Source organism: Chiroxiphia lanceolata, chromosome 12 (assembly GCF_009829145.1).
Source record: "Chiroxiphia lanceolata isolate bChiLan1 chromosome 12, bChiLan1.pri, whole genome shotgun sequence".
NCBI lineage: Eukaryota > Metazoa > Chordata > Aves > Passeriformes > Pipridae > Chiroxiphia > Chiroxiphia lanceolata.
Genome location: NC_045648.1, coordinates 8505442 through 8530032, shown reverse-complemented (window position 1 = coordinate 8530032; position 24591 = coordinate 8505442). Strand labels below are relative to the sequence as shown.

At 42.2% G+C, this 24591-nt stretch overlaps 1 protein-coding gene across 2 annotated transcripts; it reads left to right on the top strand.

Moving 5' to 3' along the window:
- The first annotated feature begins 630 nt into the window (after window positions 1–630).
- On the top strand, window positions 631–24441 carry MTHFS (methenyltetrahydrofolate synthetase). Of its 2 annotated transcripts, none has more exons than XM_032700560.1 (3): window positions 631–748; window positions 4290–4554; window positions 23126–24441. In XM_032700560.1, exons 1-3 carry the CDS (start codon window positions 635–637, stop codon window positions 23347–23349), a joined length of 603 nt encoding a protein of 200 aa, XP_032556451.1. In that variant the 5' UTR covers window positions 631–634; the 3' UTR covers window positions 23350–24441. The 2 variants fall into 2 exon arrangements, with proteins under 2 accessions (XP_032556451.1, XP_032556453.1); XM_032700562.1 differs by lacking the exon at window positions 631–748 and adding an exon at window positions 1415–1443.
- Window positions 24442–24591: the final 150 nt, after the last annotated feature.

The following is a 24591-nucleotide window of genomic DNA, read 5'->3' as shown; positions in this document are numbered from 1 at the left end:
TAAAATCATAGAATCAATTAGGTTGGAAAATATCTCTGAGGTCTTTGAGTCCAGCCTTTGACCGATCACCAGCTTGTCAACTAGACCATGGCACTAGACACAAGATCATAGACACTAGATATTAGACACTGTCAACTAGACATATGTTGCTTCTTGAACACTTCCAGGGACGGTGACTCCGCCACCCTGGGCGGTTAAAGGTGGGTTGGAACACTCCATGTGCCAAACGCTGGCCTACAGTGCTTCCCTTTGGACACAGCTGCACGGCTGGCACACCTCCCCTGGGGGCACAGGGCTCTCCCTCCTCCGCACCCCTCCCTCGGAGCCCGCCGGCAGATGCCGCAGGGATATGAAACTGCCTGGCAGACGGTGGTAAAATATCCCGCCGAAACGTAATTCCCCTTCCTGCAACAAAATCAGTGAAGGGGAAATCCTTCGCGATCCGCGCCAAGCTTAAAAAAAAAAAAAAAAAAAAAAAAAAAAAAAAAAAAAAAAAAAAAAAAGTAAGAAAAAAAGGCTGCTGTTGGCAGGGCCCTCCAGCACGGCGGGGCCGGGGCCGCGGGGCCGTTGCCCTGCCCGGGCCGCGGGGCGCGCCCGGTGCACTCGGCGCATGGAGGAGCCGGCGGGGGACGCGATGGCGGCGGCGCTGCGGGCGGCCAAGCGGGCGCTGCGGGGGGAGCTGCGGCAGCGCCTGCGGGCGCTCGGCCCCGCCGAGAAGCAGCGCCAGTCCCGCCTGCTCGGGCTCAAGGTGGGTGCGGACGCGGCCCCGAGAGCAGCGCCCGGCACGGCGCGGGGAACGCGGCCGGGACTTTCCAGGCCCCGCCTGCAGACCGAAACCGTGACTCAGGGCGCCGGCGGCTCCTCGGGCCCTGCCGCCGAGCGGGGGGTGGGCTCCGCCTCGGAGCCTGCCCCTCGTCCCTCCTCGGCACTGCCGGGGACCGGGGCTGGTGGCGCCGCTGTGTCAGGGACTGCCGGGAGCAGCAGGCTCGGGAGGATGTGGGGACACATAAGGCGTGGAGTGCTGGGGACACTTCACCCACGGGATTGTGGAGCACATCACGTGTGAGGTGGTGGGGACACATCACCCACGGGGTGGGCGGGACACTTCACCCACGGGGTGGTGGGGACACATGACCCGTGGGTGTTGGGGACGCTGGGGGCAGCCTGCCACGCACCCCAAGTGGGGTACCTCGGGGGTGGTGGTAGGTTTTTATCTCAGACGTTTCCTATCACTTCACGTGGCTGCATGGCCGGCTCTGGCCGTACATACAAAAAAACTCAGCGACTGCCTGATTTGGCCTCTTGTTTTATGCGCTGTCATCTCCCTTCTATATCTTACAGCAGTGTTTCTTCCATGCGATTTTATTTCTAATATAATTTTTACACTTTAAAAGATACCAAGCTGGGTTTGCCTAACTGGTATCCTACCACAGCGTGATGTGGGTATGTACTTTTGAAATGTCCTGTTTGTGTTTGGATTACAGAGTTTTTATAGAGATGTATTTTATCATTTTAATAAACACGATAAAATTTTATTTTGCAGTCACTGCATGTAATAGAGCATTTTTTTTGCAGCTCCAGCGGGTACTTCTGGATGATCTACATTTATATGGTTATTTTCCTGCCAGAGGATCTCAAATCATTTTATAGACTTCATTTACTACTAATGTGTAGCCACTTCATGAGTGGGATGTGTCAGCACAGAAACTTTAGGTTGTAGGAAGTTTAACTGGAACTCACATAACCTTTTTTTTTCATAGAGAATACTTTTTATAAATATGTATATATGACACGTCCTACGGTCATGATAATGCATTTTAGTAGTCATGCATCCTAGACTTAAATCTCTCAAATTTTAGCAAATACTGGCATGCATCCTCTTGAGAAATGCAGAGTCTTCAGCCAACACTGTAAGCACCTAGCCCATGTAGTACTGAATTTTTAGGAGCCCTCAGCCTTTGTCTAACTGCAGCTGATAAATACAGCAACAGAGCAGTCATTTCTGTTAGTGAGAGGACACTGGAAGATACAGCTTTTGTTTTGCTTAAAAGAAGCCGTCAGGAAATAGGACATAAATTGATGTTATCCTGCCATTTTAATAATCTGACACAAATTGAAAATCCTGAGCTTGCACGAGACAGTGGCATTGTGCAAGGGGCAGACAGTAGAGTCAGCTTCCTTACAGGGGGTAATAGATCAGGCATGGAGAAGTTTTTGAGAAGGCTGAGAAAATATCTGGAATGATCTAAGGCCAAAAATGTAGCTTTGTGATGTATATCAGTGCTTGCAGCTAATAAAAGTGAGCAGGTTATTTTATAACACCTGAGTAATATTTTTAGTAGTAAAATCTCATTTCAAAATAGTCCTTATATTCCAAATGAAATAGCTTCGCAGGCAGACCAAGTCACCAGTATTTAATTAGCTCCTGGATTATGATTCTTTTTTAATGTTTATGTTCATGATTAAGGTCGTGCTGTTTGCATACTCTGATTCTTCAAAAATTTCCATCAGCTAGTGAACAAAGGGCAGTACTACTTGTGAAGTGTGGAAATTTTTTCACTCTTCTCAGAAACTGCTCCGAGTCATAGTAGGAGCATATGCACAGTTCTCAGAACATCTGAAATTCTGTCTTCCTGCTCACATGTGGGTTTACATCTTCAACCTCATTTTTTTTCCTATACACAGCCTAATCAATGTGTTACTGGATATGTCAGAGCAGATGGGACCTGTGTTGTGCCCACAGCACACAGCCCCCCTCTGAAAGAGAGTTCGGGGTCTCAGTTTCTCTCTTCACCAAACCCATGAGAAGTTTTAGCTCTGGAGGCCCTCAACAGTGTGAATCACAGCCATTTGCTGGAGTCTGAAGTTTCACTAAATAGTCCAGTTTTTCAAACAAAAGCTGCCATGGAAATTCTGTTCTTTAAGAGCTTAATCTCTTGGTTGGAAAAATCCATGTGTTGGGCTGGGCAGATACAAAAAGAAGTAAAATATGGGTTTGAATTGTTAAGATGTTTCTATGGCCAAGGAACATAGAAATTACACATCACTGTAATTTGGTCTGAAGTGTTTCTTTTTTTTTTTCCCCTTGAAAAATTATATTTATCTCCTGACTGATTCACCTGGGCTTTTAAGTGCTCTGTTGGAAAGAAAGAAAGAAAAAAAAAGTAGTGAGAATCATGTCTTGACTCTGATATGGGCATTTATATCTCAAAACAAGGCCAGGGCAAAGGCTAAAGCTCAGATCAAGTTACCCTGGCGTCATCCAAACACAGAGCACAGGATTTGCTGCTCTCTGTTCTGTAGATGCTAGAGAGTTTCTGAATTGTCTGATGTTTTTGACAGATTTTTGTAAGTGTGTAGAATAAGTATGAATCACATTTCAATGAGAAAGGACACATTTGTATTTGTTTTGTCCAGATGTAAGTAACAAAATATATAAGGTACTAAAGAACAAGAAGACAAGCTTTTAAAAGCTTCTTTTCAAATTTTAATGTGGAATTCAGTCTGGAATGGGCAGAGACACAGTGACGTACGAGTCTGCTAACACTTTTTCACCATATAAGCGTTTTTTATTTTCCCTCCTCTATTCAGTCTTTTATAAGCCCAGCACAATCTCATGAAAAGCAAAAAATGGCAAGGCCATCTTTCCTTCAAGCTCTGAAAAATGTGCAGTAATAAGATCACCCATTAGAAGCAGGTGATGTTTAAAGTCATATATCTAAACTTGCTGGAGGGAAGACATTCAGGTTAACAAAAGAAAGAGGAGCCAGGTCTTGGAAGACTTTGTGCTCTGCAGTCATCTGCTCTGATGCTAATTTTCTTTTGAGTTATTATCATTGATGTGCTTCTTATTCTACTTAGGCCTGGATGAGAGATGGGCATGTAAAAAGGATGGAAGAAAAGGAATGTTAAAACCTCTCTTCTTGCGTAAGCTGGCAGTTCTGACCCGCTGTATCTTTCTCCAGTGATGTTGGGCATTTGAGGATGTCTGTACTGTATGGCACAGATATTTAGGGCATCAGGAGGTTGTCTCCAAAATTGTTTTTTGCTGGCCCAAACCTATGTTACAGTGTTTTGTTCACTAGCTGCAAAAATCTACCTATTTTGATTTTGTTAGTGGTAGAAATGTTGGAGTAGGAAATAAAGCCAGTTTATTCTGTTTATGATGCATCAGATTTTGTATCTCTACTCTTTTCAATTGATATTTTGCTCCAGTTTTGTGTTAAATTTAAGTAAATTGATCTTTTCAAAAACTTTTTATAAACTGATTGCATCAATTTCCCATGTAGGTGATTGGCCATCCCAAGTACCAAGAATCCAAAAGAATTGCAATCTTCCTGAGCATGCCGGATGAAGTCCAGACAGAAGAAATAATTAAGGACATTTTTAAGCAAGGCAAAGAGTGTTTCATCCCCCGTTACAAGCCTCAGAGCAATCACATGGACATGCTGAAGTTATCATCAGCTGAAGACATTTCTTCACTTGCTTTGACATCCTGGAATATTCTTCAGCCCGGTGATGATGACAGTACAAGAGAGGAAGCTCTTGCTGGAGGTGAGTATTTTCTTCCTGCATTATGGGGGTTTTGAGCAGGAGCAGGAGCCTGGAGGCCAGTAGGAAATACTCTGATAGCAAGAGTGAAATGTTACACTTTGATTTTATACGTTGTAGAGAGATGCTCCTTTCTCTTGCCCATTTTTCTCTACCCTGTGCCACCCCTGTGACATGCCAGCAGGGCAGGGGCAAGACTGCACTAATCCAGCTGAAAGAAGACTCAGCCCTCCAGATAAATCATCGTGCTCTGATTCATGGACATCCTCAGCACAGTCTCAGCAAGCATAACATGGAGGCTCATAAAGGAGACAGGGGCTTGCTGGGGGCTGCCACTGAAAGTCATGGGGTTCACAGATTTAGGATTCACTCTGAGAACTTTAGTTTGTGCTGCCTGAAAGTCTGGGGACTTTTCAGGTGATGCCTGAAGACTGACATAAGAATTTTCTGAAATCTTTGATCCTGCCAATAGTATTGCATGGATGAATCACAGTGTTGATATGAAGCCTGCCCATGCAGAACAGCTCTCTGGGCTGAGACCTTAGACTTAAAATAAAAGGAGTTTCTTGTAGGCATGGATAAATATTGCAAAGTCTTTTCCATCATTATTCTCTCACATTTTTATTTTGATCTTATAATGCTGTCTCAGATACTGGATTCTTCATAGGGTTGAAAAGTTACAAGTTCATTTAGATCAAACTTGTGTTATGCGTGTTTTAATCCCCAAATAACCTCTCTTTCTTAATGTAAAATTCCCCAACTCCTACAAATCTGTAAACAAACTTACTTTTTCTGTGTTTGCATTCATGATTTTCATTCTTTTTGTAAACACTTTAATATCTTCCTGAAACATCTACAGAAACGTTTAATCTTACTAATGGAAAACTCATGTTGAACTTGTGCTTGAAACCTGAGTCTGGGAAAATCTTCTTTAGGTGGAAATTCTCCGTGCAGGCAGCTTCCACCCCTCACAGACTTACCAGCTTATAATACTTGATAAAGGAACATAACATTTCTGTGACTCTGTTTGATTGAACTTGGGCTTGTATTTGCTTTGGGATGCCAATGTACTTTCCCAGAACACTTCACTGTGTTTGTTTCATTTTTATTTTCAATCATTACCTCTTTCCTAATTCAGAATCCTTTTTGTGTCTACATTTTAGCTAGCAAGGGATTTCACTGCTTCATACAGTGCTTCATACATCTTCTTTACATTTCGTATTTAGCACAGCTATTTGTTTTCCTGAGTTTTGTCAGTAAATTGTGTATATTGGTGGGATTTAAGGGCTTTTGAAGGTAACTGAGCTTAGTTCAGGCACTCAGGACAAGCTTTTGTACTACTGATGAGCTGCTGTTAATGAAATCCAACAAGTCTGTTGCAGAGATCACAGAGTAAACACACAGTTTTAGATATGATATGAGTGAGGACTTGTGGGTGTAGAGTGCATTGAGATGTACCTGGATGCCAGGCAGTGAAGGTGGGGGAAAGCAGGAACACGTTTGGGTACCTGGCTAGTTCTGGACCTGCTGCTTCCTTCTCTGCACCAGAGTATGGTTATGGGCAGAGAGCAATGCCAAAAGAGCTACTGCAGTCTACAGAGAGATGCCAAGAGACCAGTTGTAAAAACTGGTGTACATCCATGTCAGACTTGTTCTGCCTAAAACAATTTTAGTCTGTTTGTACTGTTTGTACAATAATCTTGGAATAACGCCATTTGGATTGGAAGTCAGTCCTTGGAGAGTGTTTGTAGATTAGAGAGAAAAAGTTTTAGTTTTTACACGGTTGCATATTCAGACACACACTCCTAATTTGTCCACACAGAAACACATGCTTCGTCTTAATATGTCTTTAAATTCCTTTTGCTGGTGTGGGTTTCTTTTTGTGTCAGTTATCTTTTTGAACTTTGTTACATTTGCAGGAATGCAAATTGCCTTGCTGCTACATCCATCCTCTATTGTTGGAATTATGCATGGATGACACATTTATCTCAGTGATGATATCAAATACGGTGGTGATCTGAGGCATTTACAGTGTTATAAGGAGATAACATGGTGTTACATTAGTAATGTTCCCATTGCTGGCATAAGTTGCTATGTAATTTCCAAGAAATACCCTGCAGGTACATAAATAAGTCATGTCATTTCTGAGTGTATTCATTTTGCATGGCAAAAAGCTTAAATTCACACTGTCCTTAAAACTTCAGGCGTGGTTACTGTGGAGAATAACTCACATATAAGACTAGATATAATTTTTGCATGGAGTTTCCTGGTCTTTTGTGGCACTCACAGGCAGTGTTGAATAGACACGAACCGCTCCTTTTGGAGATGATCCTTTTTCTGTTGGACCAGGGTTTACCTATTTTCATCTTGGCAGTACAGGTTGGCATAAACAGAGATCACTGCAGTTTTGTAGCACAAAGTCTGTGATCTTCTCTACTATTTGTGGGTGACTAATTGGCATATGAAAAGTTGCTTTCTTTAGGCTAAACGGACACCATAACAGAAAGAACAGAGGTGAAAGAAGTTCAGATATTTTTGGAATAGGGCTGTGTGTAGGTGCATGACTTGGTTAATTTCCAGGTATACCTGCTGAAAGACTTAAACAACTTCAGGGATATGCCAGAAGTACATTTTCTTCATAGGTACCAATTCCCATTTGTATCCTTGCCCATCAGGAGTAGGAATGTGCACTGGTATCGGGTTTTGCCCAAGGTAATACTGCTGATGAAAGTTCAGGCAGGTTGCAGTACTTGTTTACAGAAGTGTAGATACCTTGCACAACTTTGGAAGGAGTAGATCAGATAAAACCATGCTCCCTGTTTGCTTTTTATCACTACTCCTACAGAAATTTCAAGAACACTTCCCCAGCAGCTCCAGTTTCAGTGTGGTTTAGGGAGGCGGTGTGATTCATCGAGCTGGACATGGGCTTCCTCATTTGTAATGTTATTTATTATTACTTAAACCTGCTCTGAGAACTATGGGTGAAAAGCTAAGATAACTCCTCTGAAAAAGAGATTATTCTTATTGGGACACAAAAAATAAGAAAAGATTGGGTTGAGTATCTCCGTCTGGTAAAATTCTTGGAGATGGCTTTTTTGAAGGGAGGCAGGTAGCCAACTTTTGACTGGAAGGCTTGAACCTGAGCAAATATTGTGCTTAAACATTTGTAACTAAATGAACTACTGACTAGTAGTTGGAGCTGTACAATAAATGATAGACAACTTTTCAAACATTCACCTGGGTTATGGAGAGAGGGGGTTTGGCCTAGATATTTTTCTTGGCCAAAAAATGAAGTGTTTTTTGAATCTATGGCTCTGAATCTGCTTACTCTAATGGATTGGGACGTGCTTTTCTAAGAAATGCAAGAAATGGGATTATGTGTACAAACTTAATTCAGTTGCTTAATCTCTTGTCAAGTCTGCCCTGCTCTCCAAGTACATTTTACACTGGCCTTGTCCATCGGATCTGGACTCATTCATAGATGAACCCAGATACAATGCTCTGGGCAATGAACGCTACTGGCTATTAATGAATGCTGCTAATGAGTATCTGCTCAATTATTTTTTTTCTCTCAGGTTATAAGCTGCATTATATGCCTCTTTACTGTGTGTTATTCAAACCTTGGGTTGCAGATGGAGATCTACATTTCTGTATGGGCTCTTCATCACTACAGTGTTCAGTGACTTAAAGATATTAAGTGGTATTTGCTGATGGAGAAGCAGCAGAGGCTTGGGATCCCAGTTCCAGGCTGAGTTGTGCAGAGGAGCTGCTGGCAGACTTGTCTCCACCATGGGCTAGCCCTCCTTTTCCAAGCTATAATTTCTCAGCCACCATAATGTCCCTTTCCATCTCTTTGCTCTTTGCTCGGCCTCTCTGAATCTCCTTCTCCTTCTCTGGCCTTTCTCACCATATTCCCCACTTCCTCCTGCTCTCACTCCCAGCCTCTGATTTCAGGGGCAGTGGGGCCAATGTAAATAGCTTGTCCCTGCCAAAAGGGAGGAGATCATGTGCTTTATTTTCTTTCACTTGTCTGCTTCCAGACATACAAGATTCCGCATCCCAGTTTACTCATTTCCTTCCCCACTGTACTGGCTTCTTTCTTTTTTCATTGGCTTAAAAAAATTTCTCTGTTTAATGGTACTTTTTGTACTAAACAGTACAAAAGACACAGTTTGGTGATTGTTTCTTTTGGGCAGTACATGATTAAATAAGCTGTTGCCCTTTCTCCTCCTCTTGCTCCCTACCCCTCATCTCCTGTGCCAGCACCGATGGCTCTGCAGCCATGGTGGGAGCTATACTGGGAAACTAATCTTGTTTAGAAGTAACCCAGCACCAGTAGAAGTTTTTTTTTCTCTCTGACGGGGCCACCACACAGAGTTGGACTGATGCAACTAAAGGGCTGGTAGGAAGCTGATGATGAAGGGTTGTGTAAATAGGTGTTGTGCCAAAAAAAGTCTCAGTGAAACTTCAGTCATCATTTCCTTCCATGTTTCGGTTCCCAGTCTTGCCCCAGTCAGCAGAACTAGGAGAAGCCACTGAAATGAAAGTCCTTTGGAGTCCTGGCAGCTGGAGCAGGGCTGGCAGGAGGAGCTGAGCCTGCAGCTCCAGGTGCTCTGCCTTTGTTCCAATTCTGACTTAGGGAATTTTCCCTCCTTCTGTTTTCAGGCTATTCCTGCCTCTCTGTGGTAAGCTGCATCGTGTTCCTGCTCTGATGCAGGGTGTTTTCCTCCTTTCCCCTGCTCTGTTTTTGTTGGGAATTTTGTAACCCGGATGAGTGGATCTGGTTTACCATGTGGCCAGATCAGTGCCAGGTGTGTGGGGAGGGAAGGAGTAGCCAGGATGGAGAGAACATCCCCTGTGGCACTGGCTCCCAGAGAGAGCTGTGGGGCCACCCTGGCAACTGTGACTCCAGCAGTGGTACAGAGAAGATGGCCCCAGAACTCACCCTGACACATCTCTCCTAAGCCCATGCAAATGGCAGGTTTTCAAACATTTACAACACTGCATCAGCCCGGCTCAAATGGATTTGCACGGGGCTAAAGCCACATCATCATCACAGAGGGTACCAAGTTCTTGCCACAGGGCATGGAGCAACAGAGCTTTCCCCATCATTGTTTTTTGCTGGCTTTATTCTTGGAAACCAGTGAACCATTTTGGCAGAAATAAAACAAACATAACCCCCCTGCCCACACCTCATTTTGGCATAAATACCTAAGATGGAAAATGTCAGCACTTGACAATATAGCATCTTATATGTAATGGGGAATGCTGAATAATCTGCTACTACTCTACAACAGCATAATGTATTTTTGCTCCCAGGAAGGAATATATTAACTTAAGTTGTATTTTGTAATTAGTTTCGAGACTTCTGGCATTTTCAGCACTGGAAGCTTTGGTAGCCTATTGATCATGGTATTTGTGTTCTACCTTGAAGATAATTAGTGAAATATTAACTAGATAATCTGTGCTCTGAGAGTATATTTATTATTAATAATAAGGAAAGCTCCGAATTTGAAACAAAGTGAGGAGATGTTAACATATGTCTAGCAGCAACTTCTTGCAGCTTCATTTCACATAACCTTTTGAATGTTGGCTTTTAAGGTTAGAGTAGTTTTATCTTTCTGCCCTTTTAACTTCCAGAACACTTTGAGGCTTGCTGTAGCATAAATTACAGCAACATGCTGGTAGCAGAAACAGACAGGGACAGCTTACCTGCGTGGTTGTACTTGGTTTACAGGGACGGTTTATGATGGGAAATGTGATCTTCTTGCAAGGAAAATGCTGGGTACCTCTAGGTTACAGTTCTAAACAACCTCAAGTACTTTGAAACTATTCCTGAGTGATCATTAAGCCTATCTGAAACTTTGCTGTTGGGATTTGCCCTGCAGAAACATTTTTGTCTGAAGAAACTCTTTTTCACCTATCTTTAAACTCCTGCTATTTATTCATACATTCAAAGAGTCTACATTTGCTGCAAGGACTGATGGCCTTGTGATGCCATTAGTATTCTTAGTTATTCCAAATTTTAGCACAGTTCTTCAGAAGTGTGACTGAAGTGGTGGCAATACAGTCTTAAGAGCAATAGGTTTAACTTAGAACTGCAGAATAAAATGTGATGTGAAAAAAAGATAATGGGTTGCCCCCTCCTGCCTCAAAAAATGTACCAGAAGTGAGAGGGCTTTGAAATATGAGGCACATTAAAGTTTAGAAAAAAAAACATTGTGAGGAGAAAATGCTGTGGCTTGAAGCACAGGGAGGGTCTAATACACTTCTTCAGCTGCATTAAACATTGTGTAGCTGTCCATGAAGACATAATGGGACCATACAAAATGATGCTAATCATTCTGAAAAAATATGTTGAGTAAATAATGCTCAGAGGTAACTGAATATTTAAATGAGCTCTATGCAGATTGGAATGTATCTGGAATAAGTGGGTATGTGAAATGCAGAGATGTTAAATATAACTGCATAGGAAAAAAAAAACCCTAAAAAATACCCCAAACAAGATTGTAAAGTGATTGAAGGTACTATTAGATTTTCTTTTCCTCTGGGAGACTTGATTAAAACTTACAGTACGAAATATGTCAAGGGATAGATTATAATTTAAAATCTTTTTACACTGGTCGTAAAAAAAGAAAAACCTGAGAGCATGGCACGAAACAAAATTGAAAATCAAGGCTTAGCTCCTAATGTAATTTATTTTTTAATGAAATGATTTAAAGTTTGGAATGAACTTCTGTTTGGAGACAATGAGCCATAGTATTTTGATATGCATAAGGAGAACAAATTCAGTGCAAGTGAAGCATTAACATTCTGGTGATGAATCTTCTTGTGGAGAGAGGATGTTTCCCCTCACAGTGCAAGATCAGAGCACTGGACATTCAGTACAGCATCCTGTGTTTTACAGGAGTCAGGAAATCTTACAACTTGTAGCTGTGTAGCAATGACTGAAATTTCTTCCTACCTCTGCAGGTGCAGTCTCCAGCTTATCCCCTTAAAAACAGGTTCTGGTTTCTCTTTCCAGCAGGCATTTGGAGCGTTCCTCTAAGCATCTAATTTTATTTGTATTAAGCCCTTGGCTCTGCTGCCTTCTGACAGCTGTGAGTTGTGCTGGTTAGTTAGTTGTAATGTGAAATATTATGTTCCTTATTATGTTAATATTACATTATGTTCCTGCGATGTGTGAAATATTATGTTCCTTGTATTCATTTTAAATTTATTGCTTTCAGTTCAAGTGATACTTCATTCTTCCATGATGAAAACTAAATAAGGATATTTGATTTATTTTCTTTTTATTATTCATTGTTTAGTTACACCTGTAGTATATCTATTATATTTTTTGCCTATCAAACTTTGTCTGTTTTCTTATTCTCATATAGAAGTTTTTCTAGATCTATAAGAGTTCCAGCCACTGGTCTTTCAACCTTTACAATCTCTCTGATGTTATTTTGGAAAAAAAGATGCCTGAGAGAAAATTTTAAGCCCAAGTGAAGAAACACTGTGAAATACATGTAGTGGCACTGGAGATGTTAATTATTCCTATATATACCATAACACTGCCTTTTACATCAGATCACTGAGCATATCTCTTGCTGGTTTCCACACAGATATCCCACAATGATGCATCATTACAAAAATGCCTGTTCCAGTATTAAAGATCCATTAAATAGTTTTCTATTATTCTATCTAGCTTGTTCCTTAGCAGGTAGAGCTACGAGAGTGCTCACTTTGAAATAAAACATTTCAGGTGATAGCAAGTTTCCCTCAGGGTTTTTCTGCATCCCAGCCTACAGTTGAAAGATGTGGGAGTCCATCCCAGTGCTGGGATTACTCTCTCCTGGAGCTTGTCTCAGCCCTTCCCCTAGTCTGCATCAGCTTCCAAAACTCTCTGAAGCAGCTTAATAATCAACATTCAATTTACTAGGTGAAGGCAGACACTTTTAGCTGAGTTTCTCTCAGTGCTTCTGTCCAGAAACAGGTACAACATGATGACAAAGAGACTCTTTTTTTTGATAGGCTTTTGAAAAAATGCTCTGAAATGCAAAAATTCACATATTTATGTGACATCACTTTGTAATGCTTTTTGGTGTCCTTATGTCCTGAATTTCCTTCGTATAGACTAAACTGTTAACACTGTGTGGTTTAATTTTAATGCCACCCATGCCAGGGTATCCTGCAGTGAACTTGGAGGGCTGAGAGCTCTGGAGCCCTATGGCTGTTTGCTTTCATGAAGTTTATTAAGGCTTTAAAAGAGTGCTTTTCCTTTGAGTCATCTTAAGTGTCATCCATATTTGCCTTCTTGCAGAAAACTCAGCAAAACAACTAAAAAGGTTAATTCTACTGTAATCAGTTAAAGTTTGAAGAGAAGTGAAAGCCACGTGAGCAAGGGCCTTGAATTCACTGCAAGTGACTCTCGAGGGCTTTGTTTCAAAGAGGGCTAATTTTGCTCCAATGAGTGTGAACAGTAGCACTATCATTTTCTTCATATTGTTTCCTAGAGACAAGAGTCTTTAAAAGGCACATAAGAGGTGAGATTCATTTCTGGAGTGTGGCAGGAGTCTGTACAACAACTCATACAGGGGAAATGCCAACGTGCAAGTTTCTTTGGCTGCGGTAATTAATCCAAAAAGACTTTTCTGTCTCCCTTTATTCTCATCTTCGGAAAGGAAGAGCCAGCACCAAGCTCATCTCAGTGTCTTTGTGCACATAATCTGCAGAACAGGAGAGGAAGCTTTTTCCTGCTGCTCCACCTGTGTAGGGAATGTGGATTGAAGATGTGGTTTGATGAGACAGCTGAGCCCTACTCGCAGTCGGCTGGTGCCAGGAGGGATAGTCCTGCTGCCTTTTTCTTGTGCCCAACTCTATGCTCCCTTGATCTTCTCAGCCTTGGTACCATCTCTGGTACTCTCTGCTGAGCAGATTCAGCTCATGAATCTGGCAGAAAATTGCAACTTTTTTTCTTTCTTTCTTTTTCCTGGGGTTGGTGTTCTGCCAGCTTAGTGGGCTATTAAATCAGGTCAGCACTTTTCCAGCTACAAAAGATTTATCTTTCTGGCACAGTTAATCCCTGCTGTCTTTGCTGAGGTCCAAAATACACTGTCATTTCCCCCCTGTGTTGGGAAATTCTTGGACTGTCTGAGAGCGGAGCAGGAGCCTCGTGCTGCTGTTTCACGGTGTAAGGATAGCTCTTGGTCTTCGTGTTTGGCATCACACTGAAATCAGCTCCTGCTTGCGCTGGCTGTTGTACACGTGAGATGGCAGTGAGTTTTTGGGATGTAATTGAGGGTAAATTCCTGTCCAGGAGTGACAGGAAGCTCTTTGCCAGCAGGTGTCAGTATCCATACATTTACTGTGGAGCAATGGTGTCATTTTGGCTGTTTTCCTATAATTAAAACCTCATCCAGGCATTGTACTCACACACACAGAATAACAAGAGCTTCAGCCTAATTTCCCCAAAAATTCAGGAGTTGGAGTGAGAGAGGTGAAGGATTCGAGGGAGAGTCAGGTTTTTTAAACTGTGCAAGCTTAAAAAGATAAAATCTTGTGGTGACAGAAGCAGGATTTCTCAGTTATGATGTTAACATATTTGACGGTGACAGTGAAGGTGCCATCACCTCCAAACCAGCTGACTCTGCATATTCAGTAAACCCTGCCTGCAAGAATGCCTGATGTTCCCATCGAGTGGTGTCACTCCTTACAGAATTCAGGTTTATGCACTGACTTAGAAGTTAATGTCTTACCCATTTATATTTCACAGGCAATTCTGTGTGTTTTACGATGGGCTGTCTGCTGAGTGAGTCAAAGGGTGTTGGAAATATTGATAGTGATGCATGAAGTATTGAAAAAAACCCTGAATGATTCATGTCTGTCATATTTAGACTTAAAAATGCCCAGACAGAAGCATGCAAAAGAGTGAAAAAATGAAGTAGTGCACATGCACGTGTATCCAGTGGGAGTATTTAAATGAGTGCTCAGATAAACACTATGGGAAGTATCGCTGACAAGATCTTAAAGAATTTCACATAAAAACCTGCAAAGATGCACAAAGATCCTTGTATTTTAGGCTGCAGCAGTATACCCACATAAACAGTTCTCGCATCAATGCCTTGTGAGTTTCTCTAAAGGAGCAGATTTGCAGTCAGTATTTGCTGATTTAACAAGATATGTTGATGCACTGTAAAGCAGCTCAAATGCCATTTGTCCTCTCTTTGGAATTGCTCCTTGGTACATCTTGTGTAAGAGTATTTTTGTAGTTTAAAATCACAGGAGAACCCAGGTGCAAGCCTTGGCAACTAAACATTTTTAGTTGCCCATGTTTTCTCAATCAGACCATGCTCATATATCTGAGTATCAGGAGCAGATAAGTCATTTTTCCCAGACTGATAATTGAGCAGTCTTAAGCTATTTTTCCCTTTACTCTGAATTTGCAAAACCAGACGTTTTTGTAGGTGGCATTGAGTGATTTTGGTTTATTTACAGGGCTTACAGAGACTGGATGAATAATAGTGAAATAGAAAAGTACTTTTAAAATTTTCTTTTAGGTAGATATTTAGTAAATTCTGAAAATGAGACTCTAGACTCATCTTACTGTAAGTTAAACCTTAGGGGAAATGACTGTGATGGTTACAGCCTCACACAGCCTTTCCACATCGTGAAACTGGGTAGAAACACAAGTCTTAGCCTTATACAGTATCTTCTCTGATGACACATTAAAGGATATTCATCTGTGGAGCAAGATAGGTTTGTTTGAGCAGGGCTGACGAACTACAGCTGATGCTGTGCAGTGCAGTTGACCTTTCAGTTGCATTGGCACTGAATTTGCAAGATTTTGGTTTAAATGAATTCAAAATATGAGACTGTTTGCTTGAGCACAGCTCAGTAGCACAGGAGCTGATCCAGTGGCTTTATTAGAGTGTTTCTCAGGTTTAATAACGGACGAGTGGCTGCCACTCGTTGTTTTAAGCCTGTATGACTGATGGCTATCATGTAGCTTCTCAGGGAGAAGTATAAATATTTTATTATGCTCCAGTTCAGCAGGGCAAGTGTGAACCGTGGAGACCAATGGAGACCAATGTTTCATGCTGACACAAAGCACTGACACGGATGAGTAGACAGATAAACGCTGAGTTGCTCAGTGCTTGTTTTGTAGATTCTGCTGATGGTTCTATTTTCTGCGAAATACTTTATTGAAGTAATAACAGAAGCTGTCTCTGTCATGATAGTGGACCAAGTACCTGGGGCACCAGGATTGCAGAGGAGATACTGTGCTTGGCAGCTGTATGGGTGAAAAAGGTGGGTTATGGGTGTGCATAGATGTGGGCAAAATGTTCTTTAAAAGACAGAAGGAGACAAAACCTTCCAAGTGCCCACAATGCCCATACACAAATAAGATGGGAAGTAAAGCAATTACCCCTGATCTTACCAGCATTTCTCCCTGGAGGAGTTGAGGCCTGGAGGACCTCATGGTGTGTCCCATAGCAGGAGACCATGGATGGAGCTTATGGGATTTGGATGTGATACTTTGATTTTTGATTCCTGTGGTCTGGCTAGTGTGTACTGGGTAAAAGTGACCATTTCTCTGTCTCCTTCCAAAGCAATAGATGTCTGTGAATAGTTAGAAAACAGCAAGTGCTGCTGAAATGATGTGGTCCTGCACAATTAAAGGTCTTCACGCGGTGGAAACACCTGGAGGAAAAGCTACTGGCTGCGGTTTAAAATGAGCTGGTTTTTTAAATCTAATATGAAACACAACTTTTAATCCTGTTAGGTAACTGTTTGGGATCATAAGGAAGCTGCAGAGTGAGCACTAGAGGAGAGCTATAAGACAACAGTAAGGAGCTATAAGACAAAAGAACTGTTTTTTCTCAAACTCATGTCAGTAACTCAGGATATATTTCATGTAGTTCCCAAGGTTGGTGCAGAGGGGAGTTAGGGGGCAATGCTGATTTAGAGCAACTGAAGATCTGATTCTTCATGTTGTAACTTGGGTTTCCAAGGAGATGAGAATTCACACTTAGCTTCTGCTATTATATCATGTAAGCACACGAGTTTCCTTTCTTTTAAGGAACTGCATTTGCACTTTAGCAGACTGGCTGGGGCAAAGGCAACCAATGCAGCTGTTTATGTCTGCAGTCCTCTGTGTTACTGAATGTGCATATCATTGGTTTTGAAGGAATGACTTTTTTCCAAATGTTTATCAGTTGCAGCAAAGGGTAATGTTTTTTTCTCCTTGCTCATTTCATTGGGGTTATAGCAGTATGTGTCTTCTCCAGGACTTTGTGGGCATGAGAACTTGTTTCCTCTAGAAGCAATCCCAGCCCTTCAGGAACCACGTGCCTCAATATGGTCTGGATTATGCCTGTAGCAAACAGAGCTGGCATTTCCCTTTTTGACCTTATACCAAGAGACATGTTAGAGCAGATACGCTGTGCTCGAAACCAAGGGCAGGTTTTTTCCAAAGGGCAGAAGACTTTTTATCTGGAAGGAAATAGTAAGTGTTAGCAACCTCAGTAGCGGTGCTGGGGGCACCTGGGGCGTTCTAGGGAGAAGCCATAAAGGGGAAAGGATTTGTTTTGCTGCAGTATAAGTGATATATTTACTTTCATAGAGTTGTTTCGCCCAGATCTGATGATTAACCCAGACCACAGTGTTAGGTACGGTGTAAGTTCAGAACAAGATGATGATCTGTGCCCTATAGAGTATGTGTTGAAAGCAAACACCTACCCAAAGGCCTGACTATGCTGCTGCTGACAGTAATTAGTTACAGTAATGACTCTGTCAATAATTAGAACTTTCTGAGTTATTCCAATTCATTGGCTCGTACCCTGCATGTCAACAAGACTGATACTTGGATATCAAGATCGAGTGATTGAGTTAGTTTTTTCCTCTGTGCCAGGGTAGCAAATACAGAGACAGCAGATGGTTATTGCACCCTTTCCATTCTGAAAAGTAAAGTTTTCCTGCAAAAGGGTTTGTTTTTTTAATCCATTGTAGTCTTTGCTAGATCAGAAAAGGACCAAAGTAAGCTTTCATTCTTTGTAAATGAGCAGCTCTCAGATATTTTTCAGGTCCACAGAGGTTGTGCACAGACTGATCTGACATTGTTTATGCTGTGCATAGCAACATTAACACTCATTTCCCTTAAACAGAAAGCTGTTCTTGTCCTGGTTCTTCTGGCTGCATCTTGTGTAATTATTTACATCCAAGCAAAGCAGGGTGAGGCCCTGACAACCACGGCAGAGTGAGGTGTGTGTGCAACAAAACTAACCACTGAAAACTCCTTCGTCCCTGAGGTACCAGGCTGGGAGGATCAAGCCATCCTTGCTGCTGTGAGGAGCAGCAACAGTGGCACATAGAGCTGATCACTGTTGACCTCTTGTAGGCTCGAGCTCAGGCAGTGTCTGTGTTGTGAGCATGGTTTTTATGAGCACATTGCCATTACTGGCACACTGGAGTTGCTGCAGCTCGGCCTCTGCCTCATCCTCTGTCAGTGCTTTTGAGGAGAGAATCAAAAGAGTCCTAGCTCCCACTTTGATGGGTCCCAGGGACTGTGCTGTGTCCACAAAGCAAGTGGCAGCAAGGGATGAGAAGGTGGGATGACAAAGTATTTCAGTTTCATCTTCCATTAGGACTGTCAAGCTGTGCAGGGGGAGATGAGTGACCCCACACAGAGGGTGGCAGTGGGCTCTTCCCCTTCAAACCTGGGAAGAGAGAGGCCATGCAGGCTGCTCCTTCAGAGGGCAGAACAAGTCCCCAGCAGTCTTTACATGACCTGTATCTGTGCAGTTTGACAGACTCTTCTATAATTAACCATTGTCAAGAACACTTCTGAAAATGCTGGCTGGCATTTCAAAATAGGAACATCAGATTAGGGAGAAGGAAGGTAATGAGGTGCAAGGAGAAAATCCTTCCCTGGGGAACAAATCAAATCTGATATCATCACGAAAGGTAATGAGAAATGCACTGCCAAACTGGGGAAGTTTACTGTGGATGCCTAGAGGAAATGAAACTGTGTATTCCTATTTAAAACACCGAGAGGGGATGCTGATGTTTTGGTCTGCTGGTTAAGTCAGGGGACGTGCAGTTTGCACACCTGCCTCTTGCGTGTAGTTTTGCCACATGTTTCCTGAGTCCTTGGGCAAATCATTTCACTTCTATGTAACATAAGATATGTCTACACTGATGTAAGCAAGTCAGTGCAGAGTGTGCCTTACAGCCACATGACAAGTTCAGAAGCTATGACAGCATCTACACTGCTAAATAACACAGGGCTAAGTGGCACGGATGAGTCCTGTCCACATTACACAGAACTTGACCTCTCTTCTTTTTTGATCTCACATGATACCTCTGTGGCCCTAGGGCAGTAATATTTTGTTTTAATCTTTTCTGCAGTTTGTAGTATTTTAATACTACCAGACCTTATGGCAGAGCATCACAGCAGTATTTTTGTAGCATCGGTTTGAGGATTTGTTTTGCATATTCTGGCATGTGGCAGGAAAATCAGTGTCTGCGTCTGGAGGAGTAAAGCCAGGTTTGTTGGTGTGGGAGAACTGTTGAAGGAAGCAGACCTTACCCTTCTGTCTTTACAGCCTGTGGCAATCCTGTCCCCTGGAGCAGTCATGGGTGTCACCTGGGCCAGCAGTGCCAGACAGCGTGCTGACAATTAAAGTATTGACCACCTGTGATGCTGTAAATCAATTTGTTTTCTGGCCATGCTGCATTTAGCAGTATAAGTGAAGCCTGTGTGGCCGTGTCAGCAGGTCTGTGTGCCCACATTGACAGATAAGTCAGGGTATATTGTTTCACACATGGTGCTCCACAGTTGAAGGACCTGTGGCCACTAGAGCTCATGTCATAGATACAGTGAGTATTAGGTGGCTGTCATCATAATTACTAACCCTACAGGTATACCCAGTAGCTTAAAGTGTGTCAGGAGCATGGATATTCTCTACATAGAAGCTGGAGCAAAACACTATTGCTTGAGACAGTGTTTTTCAGCCTTTAGCAATTTCCAAACCATATGCAAGTTTTCCAGGAGAAACACAGATTACCTAGATTACCTATAGCAAAACCCTCTTGACTGTGGATGTGCTTTCCTGGGCCCCTGGCATGTGGTCACAGGACCCTTGGGGATCCAAGAACCACCACAGACACATGGGAGACAGTGGACATTACAAAGAGAGGGCCAGAAGTAGGTGGTGAATGTGAGACGTCCTTAGCGTGTTTTAGGAGGCTCTAAAACCTGATGCCTTGTTTGATGCCCAAGTATCTGCTCTGTGTTCTCAGGGACAAGGATGCCATTTCACACAACAGTCTGTGGGAGCAAGGGGAGTTGGATGTGAGGACAGAGCAAGCCTGCAGGGCATCCTCAGTGTCACCCAGTAGTCCTACAGGGCTGGAAGAGCTTGGGAGCATGAGGACCCTGTGCCAAGAGGGTCAAGATGTTCTTACCCTCATCTGCCATCCTGTTGATGTACCCTCACTGCTGATAAGCAATCTTATGTGTCTGCAATCTTGGTCTCATCTGTCACCTCTCTGCTCTTCCCCCGCACTGCCACAGCCACAACAAGAGGTTTTATTGCTCCCCAAGTTTGTGGCCTGGAAGCATTTACTACATGCAGCTCTATGCCATTCATTCTAGATCCTGATGCAGGACTTGGGGCCAATGCTGCTTGGGCTTGGGCCTTGGGCTTGGGCTTGCCCTTGGGCTCCTTGCAGAGTTAGCTGTGTCATTTTTGTCCCAACAGTCCTGCTTGGCATTTTACTTAATCTTGTGCAGTGTGAGTTGCATGGATGTCAGACAGCATGTTGCGAGTCAGAGCAAGGCAGTCAGTATCTCAGTGCTCCAATAGGAGAAAAATATAAGGGTAACCATTACAGTATTTGCAGCATAATTTTTCATATTGAGATTTGCACAAGCTTGTTGGAGTTATTCAGCATAAAAGCCCCATGATTATAGAGGAGCCAACTCATTAGAAGAGCCTGTGTTTCTCCAGAGAACCCAGAAGAAAGCACAGTGCTTTAATGCATCTAATTTCGCTGGAGGGTGTCTGGTGCTATCAGTTAAACTCCATAGAAAATATATTTCTTCCTTTTACTGTTTTTGCAATTTCCCTCTTCCCTTAGTGTTTCCTGTGACTTGTCTTCTTGCTGTCTGGAACACAAATGTAAGGAGAAGTGGCACTTTTTTACTGTGCAGATTTGCCCCCAGTGTCCATTCTTCCTGCCACCAGTAGTGACTGCAAATGTTTCCTGCTTTTTGTCATGAGAGGCAGCTGGAGTGAAAACAGCTAAAACAGATCATAAGGCAGAGTGTGTTTCGTTCTGTGCATCCTTAGTGTTTGGTACTTACTGGTTTCTGGGCCACCTGAATACCTACACAAGGCTGATGTGAGGCAGATTATGGAGAGGATAAGTAAGAGTAGGAGTAGGAGGAGTAGGAGTAACTTGGGGAGGATTTGACCTGCAGAATCTATTACTGGTCTTGCTAATGGGGAGATATCAGCTGGTTTCTAGGTCCTAGTCCATAGGCCTGACAAGTAACAAAGAGAAATTTTTAACTTGCAAACTGAGGAGATGTGACATGGTACGTCCAACATGATGTACAAGGTGATACCATGAAAATGGCCTCTTTTCAGGGAGGCCGTACTTCTGCCTTCAGGCTTCTTTTTCTCTTTGCCATTTGGCATTTCACTCATTTTACTGCCCCATGAGTCAAAAGTTGACTGCAGCGTGGTGAAACACTCGGGCTCCTCTTTGTTTCTACCACTGTTATTCTGTGGTCTGACCTTTGGCTAATTCCATCCTCTCACTCCTCTGACCTCCTTGTTTCTTGACTGTATGATGCTGGATTTGCAAGATGGATGTTCTCTAAGCATTTCACACTGTGTTGCCTTGCATATTTTATATCAATGTTCTAATTAAGTCATCAGCTCATGATGGATGAGTGTTCATGTCACTGACTCTTCTCTGAACAATGAAGAGTGGAAGGAAATCTCCAGGAGCCTGGGAAGCATGTGCAAAGGAGTTGGTCTTATGGGAACTGTTAACATGCTCTTCCAGGCTGAGTTTGGAGTTGATACATGATCTCAGATGGGATTCCCTGGCAACTGAAAAACTGCTCAGCTCTGGCTTTTCCAGTACGTGCTCCCACACATCTTGAATGGTGAGCATCATTCCTCGGCTAGATCTAGTGAGAGCAGCTCAGTCCAAAATAGCAGGAAAGTAGGTTTGGACATGTAAGAAGCAGAAAAGTACCTCAGGTGAAAGAACAGAAGCTGGTCACAGAAAAGCTGCTCAAGGCTAAGTACTGTTCCTCTAAGAAGGCAGAAGCAGTGGACTGAGACGCAGTATTTGCTTTCTTTCCAGACTTATGTCAGCTGTCTTTTAGTCTGTGCTGGCTTTCCACTCCCTGCCCTTCTCTCCTTAAGTGTCTGTCTGCTTCAGCAGCAAGAAGTAAAAGACTTCCTTTGCGTTGTGAAACTAGTAAGTGGGACATTCCTGGGTTCAGCAGTCAGCACCAGGCCAGCCAAGCTCATTTGTTTAGGGGGTGTCCTTACAAGACTTCTCACACTGAGTGTACAAGCCTTGCATAAGTGATGGGGATCTGCACACTGGCAGCCTCCATGCCTGGTGGTCACTCAACGTGGCAGATGGTTTCCTTGGCCTTGGCAGTGCTGTGAATCAGCTCCTGAAACCAGTGGGCAGCCCAGTGTAAATTGTAGCTCCCTGGCATGGTGCTGATCCATTCATAGGCTATGAACAAAGCAAGGTGATCAGCAGCTCATGGAGCTTGTTCCAATTTTTTAACTCATTTTGAGTTCCAATCAAGTGCAGTCTCACAAGACTCTCGGGGAGCCCACACATCCCTCCAGAAGGAGGGATATTCAGGGCAGGCAAACAGAATGTGTGTGTGTGCTGTGCTGGAACAACAGTGAAAATTGCTGAAAGCCAAGGAATGAAGTCCTTTGGGAGAAAAGGAACCTGACATCACAAAGAGACAAGCCTTCAAACCTTCATCTTGATGTAAGAGGGCAAATACCCACTTTCAGAATATATTGTGTTAAAGGCTCTTTGGATTTGGGAGGTTGAGAGAAGGTTCATGACATCTTACAGTGGTGTCAAGATGTCTTCTCTCTCTCCTATATGTCTTCTTTTCATTCTTTTTTCCTTTTCTACTTTTGTGTCTGATATTGAAATTGATTTGATTTTCTGATTCCTCCTGCATTTAATTTCCCTGAGTGCAGTCTCTGCCTGGATTTAGAGTCATAATCATTAGTATTTGGAAGTGTGGGGTTAAAATGATAAAATAAATTTGTTAAAATGTAGGAGTTTTTTTCTTCTAGCTTTTAAAGACCTAATTATTTTGCAGCTGATCTAGTATGAAATTGATAAGATGAAAATGTAAATTTACAGGTTTAGTATTCAAAGTATTTTTCATCTGATCAAAGAGAGGGAAGCATTTTGCAAAACACAAAGCTTCCGTTTTTTGCAAATGTCTGAAGTTATGTGGTTGTAGTCAAGCCATCAGGAAATCCACAGGGTATCCACTAATGTTTATTTCATTTTTCTACAGGAGGTCTTGACCTTATCTTCATGCCAGGCCTTGGGTTTGACAAAAAAGGCAACAGATTGGGAAGAGGGAAAGGATATTATGACACCTATCTTGAAAGATGTATGAAACATCCCAGTGGAAAGCCTTACACGATTGCCTTGGCTTTTAGAGAACAGATTTGTGAATCAGTGCCTGTGACAGAAAATGATATTCCAATAGATGAAATCCTTTATGAAGACTGCTGAAAGTGTCTTGATACCAACCCACCTTCAGAGCAGCCAACCAAAGACATCATATCTATCAATCATGGGGTTTTTAATTGTCATATATGACTTTGGGAACAATAAAATACACTATTTGTGTTTGAAAAAAAAAAAACAAAACACTGTAAATGTGGTAATAGTAGTGAGGATTACATTGATTTGCTTCTAATTAGCAAATGCCTGGTGTGAATTCTTATTCTAGAATCTATAGAAACAAGAATGTGTGACTGTTAATACGTAAGGGACCATTTCTTCTTATAATATTGTTGAGGTACAAGTTTCATGATACTTAACAGTTTTATTATTTTAGTTTAAAAGTTAAATGCCTACTAATGTCAGTTCTTGATCCATTCTGGAATTAGATACTTGTTATGGTAAAATTCTCAGTACTGAAATATTGTGTACATCCATGAGCAAAACAAGAAATTGCCAGACAAGCCCTAGAGTAAGCTGAGAAAAAAATGATGACTGGAAAAAAAGCGTAATTAATTTTGGTGTATACAATAATTTTGGCTGTTTATTTGCCTCCTTGTAGTTGTCTTAAAATAAAGGGAGTATCTGTTATTAAAAAAAGGCTTATGTCCATAACTTTGGTATATGATTCTTTCTTTAACTGAATACGAGATTGTAATGTAGTCTAAAATGTGGCAAATGAGTTCTCCCTCTGTAATGAAACAGCTCTTTTTTTTTTTTTGGTAAAATAATATTCAAAATTACTTTAAGTTCTCTAATTCTGTACACGGGCCATTCATAATGTCCCAGAATACTGTGTGGACTTTGGGTGCTATGTTAAGTGATAAAGACATGCTAAGAGTTGCAGAGAGCAGGTTTTATGGACTGAATAAATTTTTGGGTGGAAGGTTGGTTGTTGTCTGGTTCTCCAGACCATCATGGAAATCAGGAAGAAGATAGTGAGTTTTCTCTGCACACTGTCCTCGTAGCAATAGGACACAGTATTTCCAGTCAGGATCAATCAAACTGTCAGAATTTTGTGTTCCTTCCTCGGTGCAATTTCACCTTTTCTGTGCATGTTTAACTCTTCCCTCAATCAATAAATCAGTGCATTTATTTTCACCAGACTACTCTGTGTCATCATTAAAAAATCCATGAATTCTCAAGGACCAGCAGCAGAGCGGAATGACCTTAAGACTTTGTGTTTTTGTGAACAAAACCATGTGTATGGCACGTACAAACCTTTTCATCAGAATGCTTGTGTTCGGTTTT